The 20,541-nt window shown below is 52.0% G+C and overlaps 1 protein-coding gene across 7 annotated transcripts in view; it reads right to left on the reverse strand.

Moving 5' to 3' along the window:
* Positions 1 to 9,574, reverse strand: part of BRD1 (bromodomain containing 1) — a 46,011-nt gene extending 36,437 nt beyond the window's left edge. For all 7 annotated transcript variants that reach the window (XR_010339409.1, XM_021668701.2, XM_021668699.2 and 4 more), the window contains exons 1-2: positions 9,547 to 9,574; positions 5,003 to 6,383 (exon numbers count right to left, since the gene is read on the reverse strand). Coding sequence is in view for 6 of the 7 variants with exons in the window: in XM_021668701.2 (XP_021524376.1) it covers positions 5,003 to 6,369 (1,367 nt within the window). In the remaining variant the exon portion in view is untranslated. The remainder of the gene's footprint in view (positions 1 to 5,002; positions 6,384 to 9,546) is intronic.
* Positions 9,575 to 20,541: the final 10,967 nt, after the last annotated feature.

Here is a 20,541-nt window from a genome sequence, read left to right on the forward strand (position 1 = left end):
AGATCTGAAGAAGTCAAAGGAACCAAACTGACACAGGTGTAACTGTCTATGCCTGCTGATCACAGTCCCTTTTAAGACACTTTGTATTTTGCATTCTGATGCAGCTAGGAGTTTTGTTAAACAGGTTACGCATGTGAGTATTTACCCCTCATTTCGTGCAATGAGCCAAACAGTGACCATGAAACGCTGTCTTTCACTACGCGGATCAACTCCCACATGAATGAGTGCTGCACTGATCCATGTTAAGGGAGCCCTAATTTCAAACAGGTGCAAACGAAAAAGATTTTCTAAGACTAAAGACAAAATGTCATCCTATACCAGTGCAACTCAATGCCCGTTAACAAAAACTGACACCTGCTGAAGAGAGGCAATGAAAAGAAAAAATAGGGCCGGACGCGGTGGCCCACACCCGTAATCCCAGCACTTCGGGGAGGCCAAGGCAGGCAGATCGCTTGAGCCCAGGAGTTCAAGATCAACCTGGATAACACAGTGGAACCCCATCTCACCATAAAATAAAAACATTAGCAGGGTGTGGTGGCACATGCCTGTGGTCCCAGCTACTCAGGAAGCAGAGGTGGGGGAGTCGCTTGAACCCAGGAGGCCAAGGCTGTAGTGAGCCATGATCATGCCACTGCACTCCAGTCTGAGCAACAGAGCAGGTCTCTGTCTCAAGAAAAACAGAAGTAAATGTAGACATTTTACCCTTTGGAGCAGCTGTGTCCCAACCAGTTACCACTGATTTATTGGAAATGGCTTTAGAAATTTCCAAGTTGTCCTTAAACTGTCTAACTAAAGGCATCAGCAGTTATCTCCCTTCTACCATGTAAAATACTTTAACTTAATTTTCTTCCAGTTACAGAGTATACCTACCTGATTTTCTTTTTTTTTTTTTTTTGAGACAGAGTCTCACTCTGTCGCCTAGGCCAGAGTGCAGTAACGCAATCTCAGCTCAGCTCACTGCAACCTCCACCTCCCAGGTTCAAGCAATTCTTCTGCCTCAGCCTCCCAAGTAGCTGTACAGGCACGCGCCAATACACCCAGCTAATTTTTCTATTTTTCTTTTTCAGTAGAGATGGGGTTTCACATAGTGGCCAGGCCGGTCTCGAACTGCTGACCTCGTGATCCACCGGCCTTGGCCTCCCAAAGTGCTGGGATTATAGGCGTGAACCACTGCACCCTGATCTTTTTTTTTTTTTTTTTTTTTCAAAGATAGCATCTCCCTCTTGTCACCCAGGCTAGAGTGCAGTGGCACAACCTCGGTTCACTGCAAGGTCCGCCTCCCAGGTTCAAGCAATTCTCCTGCCTCAGCCTCCGGAGTAGCTGGGATTATAGCATGCGCTACCACACCCAGCTAATATTTGTATTTTAGTAGAGACGGGTTTTCGCCATGTTGGCCAGGCTGGTCTCAAACTCCTGACCTCAGGTGATCTCCCCACCTTGGCCTCCCAAAGTGCTGGGATTACTGGCAGGGCCAGGTATGTGGCTCACATACCTGGCCCTATTTTTCAAAGTGTTTATTTACTGCTATTATTTGATTGTATTATATTAAACTCAGAAAAGAAAAAATAACTTTAGATCTTTTTTAGCCAGGTGCAGTGGCTCACGACTATAATCCCAACACTTTGGGAGTTTGAGGCGGGTGGATCACCACCTGAGGTTAGGAGTTCAACGAAACCAGCCTGGCCAATATGATGAAACCCCATCTCTACTAAAGATACAAAAATCAGCTGGTGTAGTGGCGGATGCCTGTAATCCCAGCTACTAAGGCTGAGGCAGGAGAATCGCTTGAACCTCTGAGGCGTAAGCTGCAGTGAGCCGAGATCACACCCCTGCACTCCAGTCTGGGCAACAGATCAAGGCTCTGTCTCAAAAAAAAAAAAAAAAGCCATCTTTTTTACTGGAAATTTTATTTTTTTAAACCACTAGAATTATAAAAGCCATCAGTCCCTGAAAGCAGATTCTGTTCCGTCTGCAGGGAATAAGGAAGATTCTCTTTCTCTAAAAATCTCCAAAACACTGCTCAGATGGGCCCACATCCCTCTTCCAGTGTGACTGGCTGGCCTGAAGCATCACATCCTCAGACACTCTAAACGGGTCCTACACCAGAGCCACGGGTCACTGCACACCCTAAACAACTGGACTCAGCATCCCCGCCAACAGCTGCACATCAAGAAGTTTCATCATGGGCCAAGCACAGTGGCTCGTGCCTACAGTCCCAGCACTTTAGGAGGCTGAGGCGGGAGGATCACTTGAGCCTAAGAGTCGGAGACTACAGTGAGCCATGATCATGCCACTGCACTCCAGCCTGGGTAACAGAGCAAGACCCTGTCTCTAAACACAAAATCAAGAAGCAGCTTCACCCTCATCTACACACAATTCAGATGCACAGCTGAGGCTTCCTACTTGCACCCAGGGGTGGTGCCCACGGTGTAAGAACAGGGCTGCCAGATCAGCTGCCTCTCAGGCCACAGCAAGGCTGCAAACCCAGTTTCAGGCAGCAGTCAGTACTCAGTACTGTGCTGGGGGCCTGCCCCTCACAACCACCCCTGAGGTGGGTCCAGCACCATGGTGCCAACAGGTCAGGAGCACGGCAAGCACTGGTGGCAAGGTGGCCTGAAGCACGAGCATCCCCTGGAGACTGGAAAACCACAGACTGCGGCCAAGAACACTTGTCCAGGTTTGTCTGTCTCTCTAAAGGTGAAATAACAGTTTATTCCTAAGTTAGGAAAAGACAGAACGAATATGAACCACACCATACCTTTAATACCTGCTGAGTTTTCTTCTCAATCGGCCCTGGATCGGGCCCCAGCACCTCTGTATGCAAACACTTCCTCCAGCAAATAGTCCTGCCCACCCAACACCAGAAGCCACAGAAGGAGGCATGTAGACCCACCAGGCCCTGCCTCTCCCAGAGCAGGTCATCATCTGGTGCTGGCCAGGGAAGGGATCACTTCAGACTTCTGACTCTCCATTTTGTTAGATTGTATCTTGTTTATTTTGCTTCAATTTCAGTAAAGCTGAAATTGTTAGACCTCTTACACAGAAGCTCTTAATACAAAGCCTAGACTTTTTGACTCATAGGTAGAAATCCAAGCAAAACCATCTCTTTAGTCAGAGTAATTTGCAAAGACAAACACCTTGGTTTCGACAAGGGGTTTCCCTGGATGGGAAGGATGAGTACTTTTGGTTCATTCTGTCTGAACTGACTAATTCTCTGAGTATTTACAGCTCTGTGAAAAGAAACTAGATTTCACTTTGGTAAAGTAGGGTAATATTAACAAAAATCACTTAAAACTTCTTGTGAGACAGAGTCTCACCCTGTCACCCAGGCTGGAGTACAGTAGCACAATCTCAGCTGACTGCAACCTCCCAGCCTCCGCCCAATGTAGCTCAGCATGCATGCGTCCCACCTGTCCTACCTTCCCTCCACAGGTGAGGCAGATCTGACACCTCAGAGGGCCCTGCTCATTGACCCCTGGCTGTCCTGGAGGGTCTGTGTGGTACTGGAGCTCCAGGCATCCCCCCAACCAGGCTGCAAGCTGGGCCCCAGGTTGGCTCTCCCCACCCCGCTGACGGGTAGGTCCATCTGTGCTCATACCTCCTCCCCTTGTTTGGCCACCCTGCCCTCAGGACATCTGCAGCAAGATTGGGGGCACAGCATGGGAAACGTGGCCAAGGCCACAGCAGCGGATGTCCCGATGCTGTAAGTCACTGGGAAGACCAGGCCAGAGCCCCTCGGGTTGAAAGTCATACAGAGCTCCTGCATGGGCTTCATACCTTCTTAAAGTTATGTCCCTGAAATTCTTAAAAATCCTTACCTGGACGGGTCCAGTGGCTCATGCCTGTAATCCCAGCACTTTGGGATTCGGAGGTGGACAGATTGCCTGAGCTTAGGAGTTCAAGACCACCCTGTGCAACATGGTGAAACCGCGCCACTACTAAAAATACAAAAATTAGCTGGGCATGGGATTACACCTGTAGTCCTAGCTACTCGGGAGGCTGAGGCACTAGAATTGCTGGAACCTGGCGGCAGAGGCTGCAGTGGGCCAAGATGGTACCACTGCACTCCAGCCTGGGCAAAAGAGCAAAACTCTTGTCGGGGAAAAAAAAAAGAGCCAGGTGAGGTGGCTCACACCTGTAATTCCACCACTTTGGGAAGCTGAGACGGGCAGATCACTTGAGGTCAGGCGTTCGAGACCAGCCTAGCCAACCTGGTAAAACCTCGTCTCTATTTAAAGGAAAAAAAAAACACAAAAATTAGCCTTAACCAGGTGTGATGGCAAACATCTGCAGTCCCAGCTACTCAACAGGCTGAGGCAGGAGAACTGCTTGAACCCAGGAGGTGGAGGTTGCAGTGAGCCAAGATCGCACCACCGCACTACAGCCTAGGCAACAGAGTGAAACTCCATCTCAAAAAAGAAAAAAAAAAAAAATCATTCACTATGACTCACGGGAAAAGTTAAAAAAATTAAAAAGAGGCCGGGCACAGTGGCTCATGCCTATAATCCCAACACTTTGGGAGGACGAGGCGGGCAGATCACAAGGAAGGGAGTTCAAGACCAGCCTGACCAATATGGTGAAACCCCGTCTCTACTAAAAATACAAAAATTAGCTGGGTGTGGTGGCTCACGCCTGTAATCCCAGCTACTCGGGAGGCTGAGGCAGAAGAATGGTTTGAATCCGGGAGGTGGAGATTGCGGTGAGCAGAGATCACGCCACTGCACTCCAGCCTGGGCAACAAGAGCAAAACTCGTCTCAAAAAAAAAAAAAAAAAAAACTAGAAAACTATAGCTCATTCCAAGCCCACCGACTAAAACCTTTTACATCTATTCCGCCAGAAGCCGGGGTAAACGAGCAGAACCACACTTCAGGGGAGTAAGGAAGCTGCGCCAACAGGAAACGCAAACGACCACCCAGCACAGGCTCTGCAGGCTGTGCCCGGTCCTCCCGGGGTCCCCCGCACCGCAGGCTCCTTGTGGACCCAATGCTCGGACGCGCTTACCTCTGTGGGGGAATATAAGGAGCGCACAGGGTCGGCAGGACTGCACAAGGCTCGGCCAGAGCTTTCTTAGCCTTTTTTGCTTTCTTCCTGACCTTGGATGTGGATCTGACCGTTTTGACCGAGCTCTCTTTTCGACAGACGCCGTTTTTCATTTCGACATCCCCGTAAATGTTCAGAGGCCTCCGGGTGCAGCCTGGAGGTGTGTGGACATCACAGTAAGCGGTCTTTCTGACGGAGAAGGTGGTGCCACCGCCACTCAGTTCCTTCACGGGCTCCATTTTCATGTATAGGCCAGCCTTCTGGGCACAGGTCACATGGAATGCTGTGTAGCAGTTTGCTTTGTGGCACTGGATGCAGGCACCCACGCCCTTCTGCTTACAGAGGTAGCACGTCAGTTTCCACCGGGCAGGGGGGATGTTCCGCACCCCGTCAATGGGCTCGATGAACACCGTGTTGGCAAAGCCGACCTCCGGGATCCACAGGGCACACACCACGTGGCCCCAGCGGTCGTCGTCTGTCTTTTTGAAGGCACCACCCTTGTTGGGGCACAGCACACAGTCGGCGGGCCGCGCCCGGGACTGCAAGCAGTGGCGGCAGAGCCACTGGCCCTCGGGGATGTAGGGCACCCCGTAGCACTCCTGGTGCACGGCCAGGTTGCACATGTCGCAGAAGAGGATCACGTTGCTGTTCTGGCACTCCCCGTCCATGCAAATGCAGCACACAGCATCCTCGTCGATCAGGGACTGCTGCTCGCCCTGCTTCTGGTTCTCACAGTGCGACTCCTTCTCGAAGCGGTCCATCAGGAACTCAAACATGCTCTGTGACACGGCGGGGACGCAGTCGCCCTTGCGCTTCTCGTTGACTATCTCCAGCCAGGCATAGTCCTCCTCATCCATGTCGTACTCCACCTCGTTGTCCAGCTCCTCGGCCGACTTCTCGATGAACTTGTAGTACGCTGGGGGCCGCCTGGGGGCGGACGGTGGGCTGTACTCCACGATGCGCACCTTGGGCTCCGGGAGGGCACTGGCCGAGGCCGGTGTGCCGTGGGCACTGGGGAGGGCTTCATTTTTCTTTTTGACTCTGTTGTTTTTGTGACGCTTAGTTCTTAGGCAGACAGGGGGCCGCTCGCTGTTTTCCTTATTGCTGTTGCATTCACTCATCTCTTGAGCAGTGAGGTCATCTTCTAATATGATCTCCAAGGGATCAAAGATACTGATCCTGTGCAAGCGCCCTTCAATCTCTATCTCCACCATCCTCTGAGCCTGAGCGTAGGTCAGTGTTTCTCGAGTGGGGGAGTGCTTAACACTGCACGGGGAGGAAGGATGCCTCGCTGCAGAGCCTCGATGGCATCGTCCTTTCCTCCTCATTTGGTAATGATTACCTAAAATAAAGGCAAAGGTAAAGTTAATTCTCCGCAGGGTGACAAAAGACTTGAGAAAGAAACGAAAGTACATTTGGGCAGAGCTAGCTCACCAACTCAAGGCCCAATCGAAACAAAACTCGGCTAACTTCTTCCTGAGGTTTCCAAAAAAAACCAAGCATCCAGGCCTGAACAACTCCCCAGGACCAGGGAGAGAGCAGGGGCAAACAGGCGGAGAGGTAGCCTGAGGAGCGCCCTCCAGCCCTCCTGAGCACCTGCATCCCTCCAGGGCACCCAGGTTCCCACCTCTCACCAGTCCCCTCTCAGACCACACCAACAGGCTGTGGACACCACAGCAACGCTCCCCACGAATAAGGGGTCCAGCCCAGAGCCCACAGCTGCAGGACTTCCCAGGCATGCAGTAAGTCCACACACAGGGCTGCCCCCACCCCCAGCACAGTGGCTACACCCACCAGACAGGTATGCTCAGTGGCTACCTGGTCCAATCAGATGCTCCTCCTAAACCACTCTTCCCCTCCCCATTGCTCCCAGGAGAGCACCCCCATGAACCCAAGGGCACCACAGTCCTTGCAGCGTTCTTGCTGGGGCCAGGGGTAGGAGCCAGACCATGACCTGTCCATCCTCCATAAACAGGCCCTCCACACGCACACCACAGCACAGGGGACCAAGAGGGGAGCCCTGTACTCGTCTGAAGGGACAGTCTTTGCCCCTAGGAGGCCCCAATCCCGCTTCTGCAGAGCCTTGACAGTGACAACCATGGAAACCCCCACAGGTCCAGCCAACCTGCCCCTTCCCCTCCAGGCTCTCCTCAAGGCCCAGCGAGACCATGGTGCTGGCCATGCCCTCCTCCTTTCCAAGCAAATCCAGGTACTTGCAACATGCCAAAGGCCATCTCTGCTCTCCCCGGCACACGTGGAGGCAGACGCTCTGCTCAGACTCCACAGCAACAGCCAACCCCCAGGACCCCATGCTACTTGCAGACCCCCACCAGGAGGGTCGCCATCGCTGGCTCAGGTGCCTGAAAACTTGGCCACAGGGGCCAAGGTGGGCAGATCCCTTGGGGTCAGGAGTTAGAGACCAGCCTGGTCAACATGATGAAACGCCATTTCTACTAAAAATACAAAAGTTAGCTGGGCATGGTGGCGGGTGCCTGTAATCTCAGCTACTCGGGAGGCTGAGGCAGGAGAATTGCCTGAACCCAGGAGGTGGAGGTTGTGGTGAGCAGAGATCGCGCCATTGCACTCCAGCCTGAGTAACAAGAGTGAAACTCCCTCTCAAAAAAAAAAAAAAAAAGAAAAGGAAAAAAAAAAAGATTTGGCCATGGAGACTTAGGGGAATGTGCTTTACCACAGGTGGGCAAAACCAGTGAGCTGCTACCCATACCTCCGGCTCCTTGTGGCAGAGGCCTCCGATGTCCAAACACCATGGACTGGGTCTATTCCCAGCTGTCCCTGGGGTGCATGATGTGTGCGAACCTCCTGTGAAGACCATCACCCAGCTGGCAGCACCTCCCTCCAAAGAGCCGCACTTCACCCACAGGAAGCAAAATGATTTTTCAGTGACTGACTCGCAAAACAAATCTCAGCTGAAGCCCAAGGCCCACTCTGCATGTAGCCCTGCCAGGTCAGGGACGATCGGCCTCAGGGGCGGGGTGGTGGGGGGCAGGGCACCGGCAGGGGCCTGGCTTCACATCTACCCGGCCTCAGGAAAAGCCCTCGGGGAGCAGGCTTCCCCCTGTAAGTCCCGAAAGGAAATCCCAGCAGACTTTCAAGAGCACTTCTTAAGACAGCCCCTCCAGCCAGAAATCCTCATTGTATGTTGAAACTAGGTTGCAATTACCTATAGAGAAAAGAGTGGTCAGTCAGCCAAACCTCAGCCCCACCGCATCCCCAGGGTCTCCAGGTGCGCACTCGGCCCTGGGTTCCTGCGGAGCTGTCAGCACAGCCTGCACTGAGCGACCCTAGTGCACCAGGCACGGGGGCAGAAGCAACAGGTGGTTCCTCACCAGATCAGAAACGAACTTGTCATTTTCCCCTCGACAGCAAAGTCCTGAGTCGCCCTGAAGACGGGCAGCCCTTGGCACTGTGTCCCCGGGAGCCGTGCAGCTCCTCACTCAAATCCTTTCTACACGGGAAGAACCGAACGGAAGGCTTAAAACCGCCCCAGCGGCTCTGCAACCCGAACGCGTGTCCGGGACCCGCGGAAAGCAGGCGCTTAGCGCGGGCCGACCCACGCCCTCCTCCGCTGCACCGGTTCGCGCCCGGGCCGGTTCCGTTCCTGCCCCTTCGGTGCCGGGACAAGCACGTCCACTGGGAGGGATCGCACGGAGCGTCTCAAGTACAGCCCTCGGAGCTCCGGGAGCCAAGAGCGGGAAAGGCTGCCCTGCCCTGGAGCCGGCCGCGTCCATCTTCCCGCCGCCCGCCCGGGGAGAAGCCGCGTACGCGCCAGGCCCCTCCGCGGCCGCTGAGTCGCGAGAAGTTGTGTTTAGCACACGGCACTCGGGGCGGCGCCGGCCAAACTCCACGGCACGCCCGGGCGGCCGCGCTTTCCGGGGGGACGGGGGCTCCCAGGAGCGCGCTGCCCGTGACCGACGCCTCCAGCGCGTCACTCCTCGGAAAGGCCCGCGGGAGCCTCGCGTCCGTCGCGCGGCATCTCCCCGCAAACGCCCGGGGAGGCCGTGGAGCCGGTTCCTAAGCCAGGCCGCGTCCCTGCTCACGGGGAGTTCCCGTCTCGGCAGAGCCCGGCGGGCCCGGCGGTTACATAAGGGGCGGCCCGGCCGGCGCGGCGTCTTCCCGAAGCCCGACCCGACTCGAGCGCGGACTCCGCGGCCCAGGCCGCCGAGACCCACAGCCCGACTCGGCCTCCCTCAGCCCCCCGGCCCGACCTCCCCGTCTCCCAGCCCGGCCTCCCCGTCTCCCAGGCCGCCCGGCCCGACCTCCCCGTCTCCCCAGCCGCCCGGCCCGACCTCCCCGTTTCCCCGCCCGGCCTCCCCGGCATCCCGGGCTGCCCGAACGCGGACAATGCGGAGCCGCCGCCGCCGCCGCCGCCAAACATGGCGTCGGCACCACAACCCCGAGAGGCCGGGCCGAGGCGGCGGCGGCAGAGGCCCGGGCGGCCGGAGAGGCGGCGGGAGGCCTCCCCGGCCCGGTCGCCGCCCACTCACCTTCGGGGCGCCGCGGCCGCGGGAGCCCGGCGGTCGGGCGGGCGGGCGCGGGGGCCGGCGCGGCCGAGGCGGCGCTAATGGCGCCCGCGGCTCCTCCGCCAACGGCCGCGCAGGCCGGGCCCCGCCGCCGCTCCTGGGCGCGGGCTCCTCTCGGCCGCGGCGGCTCCGGGCCCGGCAGCGGCGGCCGCGGGCTCTCGGGCGGCGGCTCGCGCGGCGCGGGTTCGGGGCCCGGCTGGAGGCCCGGCTCGGGGGGCCCGGCCGGCGGGCGCGGGCGGCGGGCGGCGGGCGCGGGGCGCTGGGCTGGCTCGGACGCCCGGGCCGGGTCGCTCGCTCGCTCCCCAGCGAAGCAAACAATGCGGCGAGCGCTCCGCCCGGCGCGCTGCGTGCTAGACGCGCCCCGCCCGCCGCCGCCATGACGCGCGGAGTCCGCCGCCTCGGCCGCGCGCGGGGGAGGGGGCGCCGCGGGGAGCGGGGGCGAAGTCGTGCCCCTGAGGCGGCGGGGACCGGACGGGGTGTGGGGGGCCTTGAGTCAGGGAGGACCGGGCCTGGAGTGAGGGGCCTTGAGGGGATCAGGAGGATGGAGGATGAGGGAACCTGGGGCCGGGGAGACCAGCCGGGAGTCGGGGGCCCTGAGGCAGGGGGTTTGGCCCAGAAGTGGGGGTCCCCGAGGCGCGGGGAACCCGCCGGGAGTGGGGGGCCCTGAGGTAGAAAGGCATTGACCCGGGAGTGGGGCCCTGAGGCGTGGGGGACTGGGCCGGGAGTTGGGGGGCCCTGAGGCGGGGTGGTGTTGGCCCGGGAGTGGGGTACCGTGAGGTGGAGGAGGGTTGGCCTGGGAGTGGGGGGCCCTGAGGCGGGGGGATTGGCCTCGGAGTGGGGGGCCCTGAGGCAGAGGGGGTTTGGCCCTGAAGTGGGAGCCCTGTGGCAGGGGTCTGGCCCTCGAGTGGGGGACCGTGAGGCAGAAGATACTGGCCCGGAAGTGAGGGGCCCTGAGGCATGGGGGGCATTAGCCGGAGAGTGTGGGACCTTGAGGCATGGAGAGGATTAACCCGGCAGTGGGGGACCCTGAGGCATGGGGAGCATTAACCTGGGAGTGGGGGTCCCTAAGGGCGGAGGGGGCACTGGGTGGGAGTGGAAGGGGCACTGGCCTGGGCACCCGACTAGGTAGAAAGGGGTAGTGCAGCCAGACTAAGGAGCCTCCCCAGTGGCGAGATCCTCAGGGTCCCGCCGAGGCCAGGGGTGAAGCAGATGCCATCTAAGGTTGCAAGAAAAGGCCCCTGCGGGCAGGAGTTTAGAGGCCTGAGTCTCTGCCTTCACATTGGCCTTTTGTGTAAACTCTGAAATTCAGAGGGTTCATAACAATTTTCACTCCAAGATTAAGTCCCAAGATGTTTAAGGTGAGGCAGGAGCTCCTTGGTTTCCTTGTGAATTTGTGACTGTGACTGTGGTGCTGCATGAGTCCCTGGGTGCCGGCAGCCCAGCCTGTGGCATCCAGGCAGGCACCTCAGGAAGAGCAGCTGTCCACCCTGGGACAGACCTCCCCACAGGGGCAGCGGGGTGGCCCTAGTGCTCAGGGCACTGCACCAAACACCTTATTGGGAGTGGGGTGGCCTTGTTCACCCAAGTGTCCCTGGTGGGGGCAGAGCCCCACAGGCCTTGTCCTGCCCAGTCCTCATGCCCGCAGCACCCAGTGCGAGGGTTGTGATGTGAAGACTTGAAGGCAGGCAGGACCCCAGCCAGGGTCTCCAGTGGTCAGTCCTGATCTAGGACTCCCTGCAGACACAACCTTGAGGTGTGGGGTGTACATGCCACTGGGGCCCTGACCTCATCTGCCCCAGACCCTGGAGTTTCGTGCCTCCATTCTACAGATGTCTGTTTACCTGCGGCCACACAAGCAAGCTGAGCCCGAACCCTTCTTTCTTCCACCTCAGGGAAGCCTGATGAAAACCAAGCTGGAGGTTCTCTACAACACAGAGCAAAAGTAAGACACAGTCTCATGAAAGAGAAGATGAAAAGACACGAAACCCTTCACACCAGGAGAGAGACGGGGACAGTGGCCTCTCAGACAATGGAGGTGATGCTCAGAGAAGTGAAGAACAAAGCCTCACAAGTAGGTGTCAGAGGGATACTCAGGAAGGCCTTCAGAGAGGAAGGATCTTTAGAGTTCGGACTGAGCCTACAGAGGAGGACTTGTCAAAATGCTAAGAGAATTGAACCATAATTCATATACAGTGAAACTAGCGTTCCAGTGAGACAGCAAAATAAAGGTGTCTTCACGGCCTGTAAACATCTGCATTTACCACACACAGTCTCTAAAAAAGTACGAGAAGAAGTAAGACGTGGATGCCAGCAAAGAAATCAGTCTGGTCTGTTAAAAGAAAATCAAATAACCTGAAAGAAATCCCAGATGAAAACATGACAAGGCAAGCCTGAGGGCACGGGAAGTGAAAGTGCGTGAAAGCTCTTGTATCGTTTGGTTTGAGGATTTTAGAATAGATAGAAAAAAAAAAAGGTAAACAATTTTAAACTATCAGAAAGTTTCCACAAGACAGGTGAAAAAAGAATTTACCACTTTCAAAACCGCTGAGGAAAAAGCGAAATGAAAAATGACAGCACCAACAAACAAATCAGGAATGAGAAAAAGATAAAAGCATGATAAATAAGGCACATAATATGAGTTGACAGGACTAATTTCAAACATTTGAGTAATCAGAGGATTGTGATTGGATTAAATTTATCTATTCAAAGACAGCCTCTCTGAATGGAATATAAATATGGTAAATATTGTTACAAGAAATTCACCTGAAAAATAACAGATGAAAAATAAAAGGATGGTGCTGGGTGCCATGGCCTGTAATCCCAACACTTTGGGAGGCCGAGGCAGGCACATCACCTGAGTTCAAGACCTGACCAACAAAGTGAAACCCCATCTCTACTAAATATACAAAAATTAGGCAGGCATGGAGGCGCATGCCTGTAATCCCAGCTACTCAGAAGAATCGCTTGAACCCAGGAGGCAGAAGTTGCAGTGAGCCGAGATTTCGCCACTGCACTCCAGCCTGGACGACAGAGCAAGACTTCATTTCACAAATAATAAAAGGATGGAAATTATCATATTTTTATTCCTCAAAAGGCACGATAAAGAGACTGAAGAATGAAAAACTAGAAGATATGTACACCTTGCAAATGATTAGTATTTAGAAAACAGAGAACCCCTTCAGATCTATTAGAAAGAGACACAAGCCAATAAAATGATGCATGAAACCCAAGTCAGCAAAGAAACCCGGCTTCTGGTAGAGAAGAACATGGAAAGGCCAATCATCTTACTAGTAACTTTGGAAATGCAAACTAAAACCACACCAAATAGGCACCAGCATTCATATGTGACAATACTCAGTAATGGCAAGATGGCAGAGCAGTACCCTGCTGGCCAGAATGCCTAGTGGGACAGTCATCTCAGGAAATACCATGGCCAAGTGGCATTACCCAGTGAAGATGGACATGTCTGTCAGTTACCTGTTGCTGCATAACAAATCACCACCAACACTTTGCGCTCAAAACAACAGTCATTTCTTTTGTTCACACATCTGCTATTTGGGCAGGATTCAGCAGGCACAGCTAGACTACTTCATGCATCCTCAGCTGGGGCACCTCCACTAGGGGCTGGAGGAGCTACTTCAAGATGGTGCACTCACATGGCTGGGACTTTGATCCAGGCTCTGGGCTGAGGGCCTTGGGAACATCCTCATGGAACAGTAGCCACTCTCCAGGAGCGACGCTCTCAAGACAACCAGATAGGACCTGTATCACTTTTCACATCCTAGCTTCTGAAGTCACATGGCGTCACTTCTGCCATAGTGATAATCCTGTCCAGATTCAAGAATTAGGGAAAATACAGACCCCACCTCTTGGGAGATGTGTCATAATCACATTTTAAGAGAAGCATGCTGTATGGCAGAAGTTGTTGTGGCCACTTTGAGAAGATGCAAGCTACCCCAGTGTGCATACCCATTCCCGGCTGTAGGTTAAGTCAATAGATATTCCTAGGTGCCTTCCGTGCCGGGACGTACTCCTGAGAGATGTGTACTTGTTCATCAGGAGGCATGTGCATAAATGTTCATAGCAATGCTGTTTTGGGGTTTTTTTAATTTTTTTGTTTTTTTAATTTTTCTTTTGTTTTATTTTAACACATTTTAATAGCAAATGCTAGGGGAAATCTTAAATGTCCAAGGACAGTAAATTGGATAAAGTGAGGTGTCTCCATGCGATAGAATAGCACATAGCAACAGAAATGAATGATTGCACCACCAACATGGCCAAGTCTCAAACACATAATTCTAAATGGAATAAAGAAATCTCAAAAGATTACAGAATATGATTCCATTTACACTCAGCAGACAGAGCTAGAAAGTATGTATGTTTGCGCACACACACACACACACACACACACACACAATCTTTTCTGATATCTCTTAGCAAAGAGTTCATACTGATACCTGTACCTCCAGTTACAACCTAGCATGGAGTCCATTCTACCCTTCCCTCTTTCTACGTAACTCTCTATGCCTTCACTCAGTAGCTCAGTTACCCATACATAACTGTCTCTGGGCTTATACAGAACAGAAACTTGGCCCCAGACACAACCACTGCACCCCATTTATGCACCAGCCAAAAACATGGTTCTGGGGGCATCACTACTCCCCAGAATGGTTATATCTGCTGGCTGAAAGCACAGCCCAAGAAAAGGCAAAGAGGAGGCTGGTCGTGTTGTTTCTAATGTTCTGTTTTTGGCAGGAATAAGGCAAAACCCTTTTTCTTTGATCTATCTCACCTTTAATTTATTTAATTTTTATTTTTACCTGGTGTCTACAACAATCACCTTTAATTTAGGAGACTGTCCTTTCACAAACAAATGAAACATTCTTTAAATGGTGTTTTTCTCACTTCAGAATTCAGGAAAAATAGTTTTACTGACATTTAATAAAAATCTTGTAATTTGCATTGTTGCAGTAGAAATCTGTCCTCCTTTTCACCAGGATATAATTAGAGAAATTGATTGTGTAGCCAAGGCCTTAACTGCGTGTCATATTTGAGAATAAACTTCATGAGATTCCACCACATGCCCAACATTAAAGAACAAGGGTTGTGGCGTATGTGCTGAACCGATGTCCACACAACCCTCAGACCCATACTGGCTGGACACCTGCGTTCTGGCACACAAGGCCTCAGCCTCACAAGTGGTAAGAAGGACACTTCCTGGCAGGCTGAGAGCTGCGGAGGACACTGGAGCCCTCCAGATAATCGAAACCTGCACATGCTCGGGTGCTGTAGGCACACCTGAGTGAGATCCACTTCATTCGGTTTCCTAGCCTAGGAAGAGAAGAACAACTAAGAGAAATTTAAAAAATATATATCCGGTGTAATGTAGGCTCAGTCCTACATTCCTTATGATGACACCTCCAGACAGAAGTTGACTTTCTGGCTTGGTCGTTGCGTAACGCCACATGGCTTAGATGTGTCAGCTAACAAGGACACTGGTATGTGTTAATTGCCATTTCTTGCAGCACCTGTGTAGATGAATTCGGTCAGAGCACAAGACTAGCTTTCTGTGGTCAAGAATAACCTTTGGAGGCTAGTCATCATTCCCAAGAGGAAGCTAAAAACATCCCCAGATTTAGGATTACACACCCCAAAACTCCTGTGTCCATTCAATGGCCGGCTGAGTGTTCCTGAGCAAGCCTGCCAGGCAGATTTCCAGATCCTCTGGAGTGTGCACCTGTTTAACTTGCTATTTACCATTGATTATGATGTTTTACAGCTCAGCAAGGGTAGACTTTAATTTGTTGAAGACAGATGGCTTAGTAAAATGATTCCTGTCTGACAGCAACACAAATAAATTTTGTCTGGTAGTGAGTAATAGAAATTATTTCTGCCCAGTTGAAAAGATTAGTTAGAAAAGGTTGCAGTTTGGCCTGCACGGTGGCTGACGCCTGTAATCCCAGCACTTTGGGAGGCTGAGGTGGGCGGATCACCTGAGGTCAGGAGTTCGAGACCAACCTGGCCAACATGATAAAACCTGTCTCTACTAAAAATGCAAAAATTAGCTGGGCGTGGTGGTGTGCACCTGTAATCCCAGCTACTCAGGAGGCTGAGGCAGGAGAATTACTTGAACCCGGGAGGCAGCGGTTGCAGAGGCAGAGCTGAGATCATGCCACTACACTGCAACTTGGTGACAGAGACTCTGTTTCAAAAAATAAAAAATGAAAGAAAGGTTGCAGTTTGTGGCCCTGTAGAATTTTTTTTTCTTTTTTTTTTTTTCTGCCGCCACCTCCTTACGGCCCTGTAGGATATTAACCAACTTCTGTTTTTTTTAATCTAAATCAGAATTACTCAAACTTTTTTTAAGTGACTACAAATACTTCCCTCTCTCCAATCTTTTGAACCAGCCTCACCATCGTGCTGGTTTCCTCATTAATGATTTAAATAAATCTTTGACACATCTTCACTTTAGAGTTGTATGAGTAACGTTTATAACTTTTTTAAAAGTATGCTTTGACAGCTGCAACATCTAGCTGCCTCCTCAGCCTCTCCTCCGGGGCGTCCTGTAGGCACCTCAACTTGATGTGTCTGGCACTCAGCTTTCAGCCTTCATCCCCGAGCTTCTCTGCTGTCTTCCTCCTTTGTTATGGTTTGAATTGTGTCCCCCAGAAAGATCTGGTGATGCCCTATGAAGCTATAGTACCTGTGATTGTGCCTGATTTGGAAATAGGATCTTTGCAGATATAATTAAGTTAGGATGAGGCTGAGCACGGCGGCTCTCGCCTGTAATCTCAGCACTTTGGGAGGCTGAGGCAGGCGGATCACCTGAGGTCAAGGCCAGCCTCACCAACATGGTGAAACCCCGTCTCTACTAAAAATACAAAAATTAGCTGGTCGTGGTGGTGCGCCCCTGTAATCCCAGCTACTCTTGAAGCTGAGGCAGGAGAATCGCTTGAATCTAGGAGGCGGAAGTTGCAATGAGCCAAGATCAAACCACTGCACTCCAGCCTGGGCAATAGAGTGAGACTCTGTCTCAAAAAAAAAAAATTTTTTTAATAATAATAGGAATAAAGTTAGAATGAGGTCCTTGAGTTGGCCCCTAAGCTAATGACTGGTATCCTTTTCTAAATTACGATCTGCTAATCTTCTCTGAATCATTCCAATTTTAGTATAGGTGCTACTGAAGCAAACACATGGTATCCCTGCAAGAAGAGAGAAATTGGGACACAGACACACAGAGTGAAGACAGCCACATGACAATGGAGACAGAGAGTGGAGTGAGGTGGCCACAAGCCAAGGAATGCCAAGTACTGACAGCCACCAGAAGCTGGAAGAGGCAGGAAGGACTCCTCTTGACAGGTTTCAGAGGGGGCACAGTCCCGCTTATGCCTGAACTTCAGGCTTCTGACCTCCAGAGCTGTGGGAGAAGGAGTTGCTGCCATTCTCAGCCCCCTAGGCTGTGGTTCTTTGTAATAGCAGCTATAGGATGTGAATCCACTTTCTCAGCTAAGGCAACTCCAGGCTTCCTAGGTGAGAGGCAGTCCCTCCCTGCTCACTTCTGACCCACTGGCAAAGCCTGTTGGCTTTTGACGCCCCTTTCAAAATATGTCCAGAGACAGTCCTGTGTCACCACTTCCTCTGTTCCCTCCCAGAGCGAGTGGCCAACACCTCTCACCTGGATTATCCCACTAGCTGACCCACACTTTCAGCTCCTTTCTCACTACAGCAGCCCAGGTAGCAGCGTCTTCAGTGCTTAACATCTTCCACCGGCTCCCACCTCCCTCAGAATAAAACCCACAGTCCTCAACTCCACAACAAAAAACATACAACCTGATTTTGTTTGAGATGGAGTTTTCCTGTGTCACACCCAGGCTGGAGTGCAGTGGCACGATCTCGGCTCACTGCAGCCTCCACCTCCTGGACTCAAGCGATTCTCCTGCCTCAGCCTCCCAAGTAGCTGGGACTACAGGCACAGACCATCACTGCCAGCTAATTTTTGTATTTTTAGTAGAAATGGGGTTTCGCCATGTTGGCCAGGCTTATCTTGAACCCCTGACTTCAGGTGATCTGCCCGCCTTGCCCTCCCAAAGTGCTGGGATGACAGGTGTGAGCCACTGCACCCAGCTAGAACCGGATTTTAAAATGGACAAAGGACTTAAATAGACAACTACAAATAGCCAATAAGCACATCAAAGATGATCATCATGAGCTCTCGGGAACTGCAAATCAAAACCACCATGACATCCCATTGCACACCCACCAGGATAGCTAGACCCAAAAAGTCAAACAGTGAGTGCTGAGCAGGATGTGGAGGTGCTGGATGCTCGCATGCCGCTGGTGGGAGTGTAAGATGAACAGCTGCTTTAGAAAATGGCAGGCAGTTCCTCCAAATGCTGATCGCAGAGCTGTCCCAGATCCCAGCAAGTCCACTCCAAGGCATATACCCAAGCAATGAACATATGTGTCCACACAGAAACTTCTATGTGAAGATTCATAGCAGTGGTATGTATTCCTAATAGCCAAAAAGTGAAAACAGGTAATGAATGGATAATATAGTATATACATAAATGGTATATTATTTGCCAGTAAAAACAAAGTCTTGACACGTGCCGCATCATGAATAACCCTTGAAAACATTGTGCACACACAAAAGATCACATATTGTCACAATTCCATCTACATGAAATGCCCAGAATAAGCAAATATGGCTGCCAAGGCTCTCGGGGAGGGGAAGGGAGTGACTGCCAATGGGTGTGAGGTTTCATTGGGGGAGTGATGAAAATGTTCTGAAATTGACTACTGTTAGGATCGCATGACCCTGAGAATACACTGAAAATGTTGGCCTCGGCTAGGATCGCATGACCCTGCAAATACACTGAAAACGTTGACCGAGGCTAGGATCACACAACACTGACTATACTGAAAACGTTGACCACGGCTAGGATCGCACGACCCTGAGAATATACTAAAAACATTTGATTCAACTTCTTTTTGAGGCAGGGACTCACTCTGTTATCTAGGCTGGAGTCAATCGCAACTAATGCAATCATAGCTCACTGCAACTTGAACTCCTGGGCTGAAGGGATCCTCCCACGTCAGCCTCCTGAGTAGCTGGGACTACAGATCCACACCACCACACATGGCTAAATTTTTTTTTTTGAGAGACAGTCTCTCTGTCACCCAGGCTGGATTGCAGTGGTGCGATCTCAGCTCATTGCAACCTCCGCCTTCCAGGTTCAAGTGATTCTCCTGCCTCAGTCTTCCAAGTAGCTGGTATTACAGGTGTCCACCACCATGCCTGACTAATTTTTTTTTTTAATTTTTAGTAGAGACAGAGTTTCACTATGTTGGCCAGGCTGGTCTCGAACTCCTGACCTCATGATCTGCCCACCTCAGCCTCCCAAAGTGCTGGGATTGCAGGCATGAGCCACCACCCCTGGCCTTTTTAAAATTTTTTGTAGAGACAGTGTCTCACTATTTTGCCCAGGCTGATCTCAAACTCCTGGACTCAAGCACTTCTCTCTCCTCAGCCTCCCAAAATGCTGAGATTATAAGCACGAGCCACTGCACCCAGCATGTCCATTTTAAATGTACAGTAAACAGTGTGGTATGTCTGTGAATTATATATCAATGAAGCTATTTTAAAATACATAGAATAAATAATTACATAAATAACAATTAAAAGTAAAACCAGAGACTTCTAGTTCAAGAGGAGATGGAACGGACTAATCTCTCTGTGCTCCTCCAGCTAAATACACCTTTCAGCACTGAGAACCAGCACAGCAGACAATGTCAGGACTCTGAGCGATGGGAAGAGGAAAGCAGGCCCGTGGGGACCATGGACTGCAAAAAGCCCGGCAGCCTGGAGCCTCCCATCCCCACCCAGCAATGGAAGGCAGTTCAGGCTCAGCATCTCCTGACCCCAAGTGGCAGAAGGGGTCCAGGCCTACTGCCTCCTCACCTTCCCTCTGCCTCCCCAGTAGCTGGGGGAAGCCCCACAGCCCTCCCAGAGGGGAATCAGCAGAGGCAGAGCCAGAACCTGCTGGCACCAGGTCTGCCAACTCCCTACCTAGCACCTGGAGAAGCCTGGAGAGGCACCTCTATCCCCACCGGCAGCACCAGCCTAACTATGTAGACACCTAAATAGCAGATCTAGTAGATAAACTAAATTATTGTAGGAACCACAACCCACAAAAGTAGGCCAGGATGTGCTGTACCTCCACAGGGTGACTGCCTGTGTTTAAGTAGGAGTCAGAGTTTGCTAATAACCAAACTGGATTACAATTAAACAATCACTAGTCACACCGAGAGCCAGGAGACCCATAACTTAAATAAGAAAAGACAAGCAACAGATGCCAACACTGAGGTAATCAGACACTGGGACCATCTGAAAACGACTGCAAAGCAGCCACGCAAAACTGCTTCAGCAAGCAACTGAAAAAAAGAGGAAAAAAAGTTGTTGTTGTTGTTGTTGTTGTTGTATGCAATCAGGGTGGGGGGTGGGGAGGGGTGGGGAGGAGCTGAGGCAAGAGGATCGCCTGAGGCCGGAGGCTGAGGCTGCAGTGAGTCATGATCCAACCGTGGCACTCCAGCCTGGGTGACAGTGAGAGACTGTCTCAAAAAGAAAAGCAAAGAACTAGATGGAAATTATAGAGTTGAAAAGTACAATAAGCCAAAATAAAAACTCACTAGAGGGGCTCAAGAGCAGAATGAACATGACGGAGGAAAGAATCCATGACCTGGAAGACAGAACAACAGAAGTGACACAATCTGAGCAAAAGATGAAAAAACCTTGATTGAGCATAGGCTCGGGGACCTGTGGGACTATTTAAAAAACCTAGGCTGGGTGCGATGGCTCATGCCTGTAATCCCAGCACTTTGGGAGGCCGAGGCGGGAGGATCACGAAGTCAGAAGATCGAGACCATCCTGGCCAACATGGTGAAACCCTGCCTCTACTA

The sequence above is a fragment of the Aotus nancymaae genome, unplaced genomic scaffold (genome assembly GCF_030222135.1).
Source record: "Aotus nancymaae isolate 86718 unplaced genomic scaffold, 86718_ANA_hifiasm-v0.15.2.pri h1tg000076l, whole genome shotgun sequence".
Taxonomy (NCBI): Eukaryota; Metazoa; Chordata; class Mammalia; order Primates; family Aotidae; genus Aotus; species Aotus nancymaae.